The 12,509-nt window shown below is 36.7% G+C and overlaps 1 protein-coding gene across 2 annotated transcripts in view; it reads left to right on the plus strand.

The window, feature by feature from the left end:
- Nucleotides 1-6,334, plus strand: part of MON2 (MON2 homolog, regulator of endosome-to-Golgi trafficking) — a 148,596-nt gene extending 142,262 nt beyond the window's left edge. For both annotated transcript variants that reach the window (XM_069080685.1, XM_069080692.1), the window contains one exon: nt 4,667-6,334. In XM_069080685.1, the coding sequence (XP_068936786.1) occupies nt 4,667-4,830 (164 nt within the window). In that variant the 3' untranslated portion in view covers nt 4,831-6,334. The remainder of the gene's footprint in view (nt 1-4,666) is intronic.
- Nucleotides 6,335-12,509: the final 6,175 nt, after the last annotated feature.

Here is a 12,509-nt window from a genome sequence, read left to right on the forward strand (position 1 = left end):
TTTTTTTTTTTTTTTTTGAGGCTTTGCTTGTAGCTGTTTTGGCTTCATTGTCTTCTTTTGAATGTCTTGCTCTTCTCAGTCAGGTGTCTTTTTTTATGGTCAGATCCACTTTTTGTTGTTTGCTCATTTTTTCTTCCTGTTTTTGGATTTGAATCTTTATGTTAATGTTGTGCTCTGTGGTGTTAGGTAGAGAGGAAGCTGTCGCAAGCATCAGACTTTTTGCACTGCTGTTTTCAGAGGTAGTTCTGGGGATTGGAAGTTTACAGTGATGCGATCATTGCTCTTCTGATCTGCACTCTGGTCATTACTCAGAAGGGACCTTTGATCCCTTAGGATTGTGAGAGCCCCGGATCCCTTGGGACTAGAAGCCCTCAGGGCTTCCATTCCCTGTTGACAGTAAGTGCTCCTCCTTGCCCTTGATCTTTGACCTAAAAATGGGTGTAGGCAGTGGAATTACCAAATAGTGTCACTTTGGGGGTCTCTCTCTAACCAGTTGCCAGGTCCCCTTATTATCTCCAGATTGAGAAATCCAGAAACTGCTACTGCATCTGTCTCTACCACCTCATCCCACCATTGGTGTTTCATTCACGTGGACTCCAGGGTAACCTCCTTCTTCTTGTCCCAGATCTCTCTTTTGACCTCCTGTGTTGTCTTAGGCTGGAAGAATGTCTCACTCTGATTTTTTGTTTCTAGGCATTGTTTTAAAATTGTTTGGAAGGCAATGTTAGGAGAGCTCAGCTGAGCACTTTCTCTACTCTGCTGTCTTTGCTTTGCCCCCTGGAAGTCTTGTATTAATGTTTTTCAATATTATCTCTCCAACCAAATAGTAAACTTCTTGAGGTCTTGTTTCCCATAGATTTATCTGTGATTAAATTTACCAAGAATAGCATCAAAATATAAACCTTTGAAGGCAGAAACTGTTTTCATTTTTGTCCTTGTACATCTAAAACCTAACATAGTCCTTTACTCATAGGTGCTTAAGAAATATTTGTTGAGGGTGGCCAGGTAGCACAGTGAGTAGGAGCACTGGCCCTAGAGTCAGGATGACCTGGGATTGAATCTGGTCTCAGACACTTAGCACCCACCCGGAAACTCCTGGCCGTGTAACCTTGAGCAAGTTACTTAGCCCCAATTGCTTAGGGGCGGCCAGGTGGCTCAGCGAGTAAGAGCACCAGCCCCAGAGTCGGGATGACCGGGGGATAGAATCCGGGCTCAGATACTTAGCACCACACCTAGAAATAACTGGCCATGTAACCTTGAGCAAGTTACTTAACCCCAATTGCTTTAAAAAAAAAATTTTTGTTGAAATGATGATTTGGTGGGTTTTAGAAAACATGGAAAGAGTTGCATGAAATAATGAAGAGTGAAATGGAACAGAACCAAGAGAACATTGTACACAGTAACAGCAATATTGTTCTGTGAATAACTTTGAACAACTAAATCATTTTGAATATTATATTCAAATCAACTACAAAGGTCTTATGAAAGAATTTGCTTCAGAGAAAGAAATGATAAATAGAAGCATGTATAGTGGGGTTTTACATATATATGCAAATTTGTATTTAATGGTAGTCTTCTCTAGGGCAGGGTGGGAAGGAGGTAGGGAGAAAAATAAAAAGTATACAGCAGAGAACAAAAGAAAATTTAGAAGGAAGCACAGAAAAGTTTTCATAGCTTTGAAAATGATGTGTAGTACTTATTACATAGTTTTTCCAGAAAAAGTAAATGGTGAAATGGAAATTCATAGTTTTATATTGAATCCTCTTTGTTATGTATATATGTGTATATATATGGAAATATTTCCTTTTTTTTGTCTTTATGTATTTCAGTTCAAAATGAATTTTAAAAATTTTTAAATGAAATGCTTGTGATTTGGATGTTCATGTAATTTATTGAGTTTGTTGTTTTTTAAGTCTAAACTCCTTCCCTGGCATCCTCCCACATCTCAAACAAAAAAGTAAAGGACTCAACAGCCTCTACTGGTAGGCATTAAAGCTTTTTGCTGCCCTTTTCTGAAGTATCTGTTGTTGAACAATAAATAGGCTGGTGTTGTGGGCCAGGCCTGACTAAAGCTGGTCTAGTGGTTCAGGTTTGGTATTGTAATGAAATGGGACAATCATAGACAATCCAACAGTTACAGGAGGAAATTGATTTAGCTGTAGTATGGAAAAGATATTAAGCAAGGCTACAACACCCATTGGGTGGTGTTGGATTGGCTCAACTGAAGGAGTTGCTACTGACTCCTGGGCTGGTGTTTTACCTTAGGGCACCAGGAAGCTGCATCAGTTTGTCCCTCAGGTTAATTAAATCTCAAGGGTGGTTTCAGTACTTCTCAAGGATCTCGAGGTGATGACAAGTTAAGATGTGACCAAGGAAGCAAAATCTTAACAAAGTATGTGGTTTTTAGTTGGCCTTATAAGGCTAGGCTAGAGTAATCAAGGTGTCATTGAATTTTAGAAGTGCTAATGTTTATACTACAGATGGTACTGATAAGAGAGACAAAGGGCAGGAAATGTGGGAAGATGTAAATGATGATGCTGTTCATTCATTCATTAGGTCCTGCGTTGTACCAGGTGTTGGCATAGAGCACTTAACTAAAAGTGGAGGGAAGGGGGAAGGAATATGTATTTACTACCCTGTGCAAGACTGCTGATTATTGTCTCATTTGATCCTCAACAGCCCTAACAGGGAGGTGGGTGTTGTTATTGTTATACCCATTTTACAATTGACAAAACTGCGGCAGACAGGTTAAGTGACTTGCCCCAAGTCACACTAGTGATCTGAGGCCAAATTTGAATTCAGGTCTTCCTGACTCCATACCAAGTGCTTTGTTCACTGTGCCACCTAGCAACCTCTGGACAGTGGAGTATTTCAAGCTATATGCTGTTGGGTAATAAGCCCAACATATAAATAAATAAATAAATGAAGCCCAGCCAGCTTTCTGTGTGTGAAGAAATGAAGTGGTAGGGGAGGAGAGAACTAAAAGAACTTAGAAGTACTGGGTTTAGAAAAAGTAAGAAGAAACTTTAAGAGCAGTGACTTAGAAGTAGTAAACCTGAGAATTGTTTTTCTAAAGAGGAGAGAACTCAGAGCTGTCCTTCAGACAGAAGCTAGAACTGCCCAGGGAGCTTTCTGGTGGTCTAGAGTAAAGATGTGGGCCTTGGGCCAGGCACAAAGGGCCAAATCAGGGCAGGAAAACCGAGGGCCAGCAGCACTAGAAGGTCACTTAAGTTTAAGTGACTTTGAATACTTGTGCCCTGGATCCCAGAAGGAACGAGGAGCCACCATAGCTTGTTCTTGTCTCTGTTCCCAGTACCTAACACAGCTTCTGACATACAATAAGCATTTAATAAATGCATGTTGAACAAGTAAGTGAAAAAATAAAAAATTGCCCAGGAAGACCAATTATCCAGGGAATGTTCTAGGTGAGCTTCATTTGTAAAATCAAGTATTTATTGAATGCTTACTATGTGTTCAGTGCTGTATGAGATAGAGAAGAATTATAAAACTTACAGGAGTTTATCATCTGTTTGGGAAGACAAAAATGAAATATATGAAACTTTAGCAAATAGTGCAAAAAAGAATAAGCATGTATGTAATCCTTTGGAATTATTATCTAATGCCAGAAACAAAATTAGAGCAAATATTTTAAGGGAGTGTGTGTGTGTGTGTGTGTGTGTGTGTGTTTACAAACAGTATCTGAAAAGAAATCTAGTTTTTGACATTTTTTATTTGAAAATTTTTTTTGAAATGTGTAATACACTTTGATAGCAATTTTAATCTTTTAGATTCCAGAATCTTTAAAATACATTACTATTACTTATACTCTTTGATAAAAATGGTTAAAATACTGGTTTTTAATAATAACTTTACCATATGAAATTGAAAGTAACATGGTGCAATGGAAAGGAATAGTAAAAATGTGAAGTACAAAGACCCGAGTGGAGTTCAAGCCCTCATTTACTAGAACAAATCACATCACCTCTACAAGGCTCTGATTTTGCATTTTAAAAATGACAAGTGTCAGGTCTTCCAGATTGATTTCATCAGGTTGTTTTAAAATAACAAGTAAAAGACCTTTGAACACTGTAAAACATTATACAGTTGTAAAGTATTATAGAAAATCTTTCTGAAGATTCAGAAAGGCAACATAAGACACATTTGTGAATGGTATTGGAAGCTTTATATATTGTTTCAGCATTACTGCCATGTCATTTTTGAATTCAAGACATTTCTGTGGTTCTCTGTTGCCCCCTAGGATAAATACAAACTCATCTGGTGCCTGAAGTCTTTCATAGTCGGACTTCAGCCCACCTTTCCAGGTTTCTTAGACAGTATCTCTGCTGACCTCACCCACTGCTCTATTTCTAAAGAATCTGGCCCACCTGCACGTTCATCCCTGCTGGCCCTTCAGTGTTCTGCTCAGAGCTCACACCCTACACTAGACCTTTCCTGTGCTTCCCTCTCTCCCCCAGACTCCCAACTACTTTGCATCATGTCTGTGTGTAGTGTCTCCTCCTAGTAGAGATGTAAGCTTCTTAATTGCAAAGGATGTTTTTTTTGTCCAATATTCCCAGTTCTTTGCACAATACTTTGTACTTTAATAACTTCTCGTCGATTTGAAAGATCCAATTTTTAAATAAATTTCGTGTTATTTGCTTTTCAGTTGATGGCAATACCTGGGCACAAGTAATTGCCTTATACCCAACTTTAGTAGAATGCATAACCTGCTCGTCTCCAGAAATCTGCTCAGCACTTAAAGAGGCATTAGTTCCCTTTAAGGACTTCATGCATCCACCAGCATCCAAGGTACAAAATGGAGAATCTTGACCACATATTTATATTTGAAGGAAAAATATCCCCCCCAAAAAAGAATGTTTGCTTCTGAATGAGGAGGACTCACTTCTGCTCCTGTGAGAAGGACATCTCTTGCAAATAATACCCGGCAGCTGTGGTTGGCTTCCTTTTAATTGTACTAACAAGAGCTTGGTGATTTATGTATACTACAAGCTTACACCTCAAAAAAAGTTCCAGACGAGTAGCAGTGCAAGCCTTTAATAAATTAAACTGAATGGGTGGAATCATTTATAATCTAATGTGCCTGCTACAGTATATACAAGTGGTGACTGAAAAGTGGGCTTATGTACAGTTTGTGGTGTATGTGTTAATGATGTAATTTTAAAGAAGTATTTCAATTCAGTCCTTTATTAGGCTGGTGTTTTGCACCCTTTTTAAAGTACAAAATTGTACAAAAATTTTATGCAAGATGGTACTGTAACATTCCATATTGTCTGTAACCAGCCTTTGTAAACAAAGGGAGATGATATACTTGTGTATACAATAAATGGTACAATTCTGTATAAAATAGTTGCATTTATTATTTAAATTTTTTTAATATTGATAATGATAAATGCTTGAGAGGATATGTATTTATTATGAATACGGAATTGTATGCTTACATTTTTACTTATTTTACTTTATTGATTAACAGATATGATCATGCAATTAACTTTGTGCTTACTTTGAATGTATTTACAATAGTGATTAAACATCTGACTAGAAAGGTCATATGAAGACAGTGACAAATAGTCAATGTTTGCTGATTTAAAATTTTGAAGTGTTTGAAATAGGCTAATTTTAATACATTGAGATATTGTAGCATTATGACTCCATACCTCATTTCTTTAATATCTCTTGCCAATTTGCTTTATCTGTTCATTTTTGTATTTTCCTTCTGGATCTTAAATAGTATTTCCACTGATGCTTACCCTCACTCCCCACTGATGACATTTGTCACTGTCTGAATTTTGACCTAAGCAGGTTGATTTAAAATAGCCTAAAATTTTGGCTACTGATTTTATTCATTTCAGTTATCTTCACTGTTTCATTTTGTACGTCTTTTCAAAGAGGGGAATTCTTGTGCTAAACTTTAAGTAGAAAATGTGTGTGTATTATAAAACAAGGAGAAGTGTATTTTTGGAGATAGTCATGCATTTTAGAAGTATAGTAAACTTTCTGTCATGGAGTAAAATGCTCTTTTGTTTCACTTTCCTAAACCTAAGTATTGGAAAGCACTAAGTACTTTAACTTGTTTCTTTTTTTTTTTTAAATTATGTCCTAGCTGAATATACTTTTTATTTCATGGATTATGATAATATAGTATTTTTTAGTTAAAATTTTCATTGATTGGTAGGGATAATGATGTCTAAAGCAATGGTTGTTTGTAAAGAAATACAACTGGTATTTGTGTGCTGAAAAAAATATTTACTTTTAATAGATTTTATACATTTTTGACTCACTTGATCAAATCATAAAAACTGGTAGAATGTCAAAATTGAGTAATAGATTTAATAGAAATTTGGGGCTGTTGTTAATTGTGTAATTCTAAAATTTTTCCATTTTCATTCTCTTATACCATACCTAGGGATATGAAGAATGTGTGAGGGTAGGTAGATGTTTCAGAATGACTTTTTTAAAAGGAATTATTGAACTTTTAAAATTTCATTTTAAATTTGTGTAACATATTATATTAAGTTCTGTGATGTCACATTGTTCCTCAAAAGTTAAAGGAAAACTAAGTCAAATTTACTTACCTTGTTCTCTCTTCAGGTGTGGTCAGTTTAAGCATAGGAGATCAGTATATTGTGTTAATGTAAATTAATAGTCTGCATTTGGGCAACTTCCTGGGGAAAACATTGTATAAATATAGTCAATAGGTATTTGGATGTGGTCATGCTGAAAGTAACTCATTTTGAAAAGTTTCAAAATGAACTGACTGACATTAACTATTGTGAGCATTGAGCTAATGAATGTTAAGGTGTGCAGCCTGTGAATTTCATTTATAAACTAGGATTCTACTATCCTTACCTTTGTGGGAACATGTTGCATAAACCCAGCTGCCTGCATTGTAAATTTGAAGGGGGCCTGAAATGATAACGAAGTATTTCTTCTTCTAAGCACTCTCTTTTGAAATGCCCAGAACATCAAAAGGGGTAAATACCTTAAGCTGTTAACACTTCAATACGGATTCCTTCCAACAATAACAAAATTGCTTAAAGAAGACTGCCTTGCTGGGGCTGCCAAAAGGAAGATGCCAAAATCTCTCATTTTATAGCCCTGATATTGAGTCTTCATTTTTAAAATAAGGAGGGTTGGGCTAAATGATCTCTAATAATCTATGAATTTATGATTGTGTTTTATGGGGAAATTTCAGTAAATGTTCTCTGTAATTCATGTGTTAAACACAATTTATGAACTCTTAGATGGTCATTTATCGATTTTTTTCTTCATAGTTTGTTGAGAATTTTTTTTCTTTTTGACATTCGATATTTTTCAAGAAGCAACCTACACAGGATATATTCTCTTTTACCCTGTAGATGGCTGGACAACTATCAAACATTCTTTCTGATATTGCTTACAAAAGGTGAAAGAAATTCCCATTTGTAGAGCTGACTCTCCATTTCCCTGCTACTATCATTACTTCCAAAAAGAGAAGTAGGTAAAGGGTAAAGCACCCTCATTTCATTCCGATTCTTAAAATTTCTTCTGTTTGCTGCCCAAGTTTAAAAAGAATTCATTGTACCTGCTGGTAGTAGGGATCTCTGTTGCTGATAGAAGGAGCCAGCTTCTTTGGGAGCCTGCACGCATAGGTGCTGGCAGTGGCAGTTTGAGCTCTATTATGTGAATTGAGAAACTGCCTGAGACCAATGCACAGGCTCAATTCACACTGGTGGGAGAGCTAGCTGTGCAGCTCCTGGCAGCAGTGGCCCTGTTAGAAGCAGCCACATCTTTCCATCCAAAGGATCTGGTCATGTAGAGAGAGCTAGGGCTGGCAAATCAGCAGCTTGAGGGCTACCTAGAAGAAGGCTTCTAGCACACTGAGTGTACCCCTTGTGGAAAATTTGTGGTTGGGCATGAACAAGTGCTCTTTAAAATAAGAAGGCATGGGTGGGTTGTGAGCTATACCACAAATCATTGAAGTATTCCTTAAAATCTCTGCTAGCTTTAAAAAAATGATAGTAACTGGATGTGTGAGACCCTGTCAGAAATATTTATTTTTATTCTTATCAGCTGTTAAGTGCCCCAAGGAATTAAAAAGAAAGTGAAAGATCAATTCCCTGCCTTTGAGTTGCATAGAATCAGATAATATCTTTAAAGATTATCTTGCTGAAGGATCATCCAGGTCATTCTGCCTATCATCCATAAGTGGGCTGAGTATAGGGGACTCACCTGTGGCTTCATTGGTACAGGTAAGGAAACTTCTCGACCAGTGCAAGGCAGCACCTTCTTTGCAAATTTCAATCTTAGCTGCCTAGAGCACTGGAGAATTTTAAGTGATTTTCCAAGGGTCACTCAGCCCATGTGCATGTGTCACAAGAGGGACTTGAACCCAGTTCTTGCAGACAAGGAGTATGAATGGAGGAGCAGAAATTCATCATCATGATTTAAAAATCAAAAACTCCCATAAGCACATCGTACTTATGTGTTGTCATTTTTTTTCTTTTTTCAGGGGGCAGGGTAAGGGGCAGGAATCACCCAATATGGTAGAATCAGATGATGGTTCCACACCCTGCCCCCTGCACTATTCCTAAGGAGCTCATTGTATCTGCTGGTGGTTGAGATCTCTGTTGCTGATAGCAGTAGCAAGAAATAGCACCCACATAGCTAGCAGTGGCAATTTGAGCTCTATTATGTGAATCAAGGAATCTACCTGAGACCAATGCACAGGCTTAATTAATACAGCTACTGGCAACGGTGGTCCTGATAGAAGCAGCCACAGTATAGCACTTTTCCCAGCTACTCGTTTACAAATTTTGAAAGATATATTTGTAACCATGGTACTATACAAAGAAGACTGTTGTACCAAGATTAAAGTGTAATATGGTTTTATGATTGTCTGTTAGAGTAACTTATTTGTTATCATTTGTGAGAAATAAGGATTAATATCACCATGAAATGTTTTTATAGGTTGGGGTAAACAATGTATTAATACATCCAAATGACTCAAAACATTTCCTTATGACAGGGAAATAGTTACACTTTCAATTTGAGAGTTAAGGGATTTTATAGATTAGGAAACTAAATCAAAATAGTATAGCTGTACCTTTATGTGATATGTTCATGAAAATTAACACAATTTTTAATAATAAAATCATATTTTAACTATTTTAGGGCAAATGTTTTTTTTTTTTTTAAAGAAAATGTGTGATGAGTCCTTTTATAGAGGGGGAACACTTTCCCTCTCCTTAATTCATGGTATTGTAGATCTTGAGCTGAAAGAGACCTCAGAAGCCATCCAGTCCATCTCCTTAATTTTATATGTGAGAAACTTAAAACCCCAGAAAGTTGTGACTTGTTCAAGGTCACACAAGAAATGTCAGGAAGAATTTGAACCCAACTCCTGTTTCCAAATCCAAAGATTTCCACTATATCAATTAATCAACTATGTGATTTTTTAAAATTTGAGTATCTTTATTTTCTTAAAGCAAAGCACAGGGGCGGCTAGGTGGTGCAGTGAATAGAGCACTGGCCCTGGAGTCAGGAGGACCTGAGTTCAAATGCGGCCTCAGACACTTGACACACTAGCCGGTGACTTTGGGCAAGTCACTTAACCCCAGCTGCCCTCCAAAAAGCAAAAAAAAAAAGATGATTGATAGATTGGAAAGAGCATTGGCTTTGGAGTCAGCTTCTGAATTCAAATCCTTCTTTTGATACTTAACTGCCTATGCTCAGTATTGAACACAATACTTAAGATATGGTTCTCACTAGGGTAGAGTCTAGTGGGACTATGACTTCCCTTGTTCTGGAACCTGTGCCTAAGTTAATGTAGCCTGAGTCAGAATTAGATTTTTTAGTAGCCATCACACACTATTGACTTATATCAAGCTTTCACTGCTCAAACACCCAGATCTCTTTCAGATGAACTGCTGTCTAGCTATTCCTTCCCCATGCTGTACTTGAACACTTAACATTTGAACTCAAGTTTTAGATCTGTTTATCCCAAATAAATTTAATTTTGTTATATTTAGCTTACAGTCCTAGGATGTTTTTAGAAATTCTGTCATTCAGAATTCTAGCTATCCCTCCAAGGTTTGTATTATCTATAAATGTGATAAATATGCCATCTGTGACTTCAAATCATCAGTAAAAAAAACCATTAGTAGCACAGGGCCCAGAAGAAGTCATTGGGATGCTCCAGTAGACTTCACTACAAGATTATGCCAATCCATTAAATGGCTACTTATTCAGTCCAATCATACAAATGGTTCTGAATCCACCAAACTCTATGTTGTGATCTAGCCTATATCTTCCTGCATCTATCCTAATATCAGTGCCTTCCTGAAATACTAGTTTAATGAACTGTTAAAAAAAAAAAAAAAGGAAAGGCGGTTGGGCTGGTACAACCTGTTCTTGATGAGCTATGCTGGTTTTTTTGTGATCTTTTACTTCCCTTTCTAAATACTCAAATTATACTTTTAATAATATGTCCTCAAAACTTCCCAGGAATCCAAGGTTAACTCCATCAACTTAATATTTGGAGTCTACCATCTGCCTTCAGTAGAAAACTGAAACATTTGCTTGTCTTCATTCCTATTCCATTTCTTCCATCCATCTTCATTTTTTCAGTGATCACAACCTGCCAGATGGAATTTTTCTGTGCTTGGGGACAAAATCCTTGAGAGCCCCTTGATGTCCTCTTAACCACCCCTATCTTATTGAATTTCACTTCCCTGCTAATCATTTTTAGTCAATTAGAAAATTTCCCAACCTAAACATTAATCTCATTGGTAGAAATAAGAAGATTTGAAAAGTTCTCACTTTTCTCAAACATCTGTTATTCTCTCATCTACTATACCTTGACTAGTTCTGACTCCTCTTTGGTCTTCCTCTTAATCCTAACACTTTTGTTGTTGAATATTCAGTCGTGTCCTGCTCTTTGTGACTCCATTTGGGGTTTTCTTGGCAGAGATACTGGAGTGGTTTGCCATTTCCTTCTCCAGCTCATCTTACAGATGAGGAAACTCAGGCAAACAAGGTTAAGTGACTTGCCAAGATCACACAGCTATTAAATGTCTGAGGCCAAATTTGAACCCAAGAAAATCAGTCTTTCTGACTCTAGGCCCAGCACTCTATCCACTACACACCAACTAGCGCCCTTAACCTTAATATAGCTTATTTTAAAATACTCTTTTGTCCTTAGAATTCTTAGACTACCTCTGTTTATTGTGAGCTTTACCATTCTTAAAAATACTGTCAGTCTTTTGTATTGTTACTGCTCCTTCTCTCCATCCATTTTCAAATCTCATTTCGTCATGTCTGGTGTCTTTGGAAAGCTCCCTTTCACCAAAATTTTACTCACAAGAGACTTCTCTACTTCTTGAGCCTATTTCCCATTTAAATTTTAGGCTATGTGATTCTAACTATCTCAAAGTTATCTCCAAGTCCTTAAGCCAATTAAGAATTCTCTATGCTGTGGATGAGTAGGAAGCTTACATTAGCTCAGTTTATCCAACATTTTACAGTTTATAGAGCACTTTACTATCTTCTTAATCTTTTGAGATCATTATATCCATGAGATAAGTTAGAAAAAGTTTAGGCTTAGAAAAAGGCTTAAGAAAAGTTAATCGCCAGCTAGCTGCCACTTGGTTACTAGGGTCCAAATCTAAGTCATCAGAGTACTGCTTTAGACCTGGAAAGGACCTTAGAAATCATCTAGTTCAATGACTTCATTTTACAGGTAAGGAAACTGAGGCCCAGAGAAGTGAACTGGCTTTCATAAAACTCCACAGAAAGAGGGGCAGAGCCCTCCGTGTTGGTATTCTGACTCTAAATCCAGTGCTCTTCAAACTGTATCACATTACCTCAAACATAAATCTATAGCACTCATCTTGTAGGACACACTTAAAAATAAGTTAAGGCAAGCCTAAATTTTTCAGAACTCTTGTTTTCAACCTGTTATTTTCAGCTTGTCCTCTTCTGTTTCACAGTAACATACTTTAATAGAAAAAAACCTAGCATTTGACAATTTTTCCATTAAGTCTTTCTAGGGTATATATTTTGTACATATGTGCTTAGTCCTGGCAATGATATCAACGGGAGCGTGGATTTTTCCTAATTACACTGTGGAATTGATTCTATCCCCTCAGGTAAGAATAAGAGTATTATTGCACCCTTGAATTTGGAGACCTCATTCGTTTGCTAGGAGATGTGGTCACATCATTTTGTTTAAACTGTAATTCAATAAATAGTATAACCACAAGAAAAATACTGAACTGTACCATTACCTGGAAAATCATTTCAACATAATGGTAACAGCTTCCTTCTATGAAGTTTTACTAGATAGGTGAAAAATGTGAAATGTATCATACAATCTTTTTCCTTTTTTTCCAGAAAGCAAGCAATAAAATAATGGTTTGTAGATTTAGCTGTGCAGAGGACTGTTTGCTCTCTAGGCTTTATCTCAATATAATAATTTTGTAACATAATTTATAATCCTGTTTCTTAAGCCA

This window comes from Petaurus breviceps, unplaced genomic scaffold (assembly GCF_028583685.1).
Source record: "Petaurus breviceps papuanus isolate PSGF00001 unplaced genomic scaffold, PetGlider_PUasm1.0 154, whole genome shotgun sequence".
NCBI classification, from domain to species: domain Eukaryota; kingdom Metazoa; phylum Chordata; class Mammalia; order Diprotodontia; family Petauridae; genus Petaurus; species Petaurus breviceps.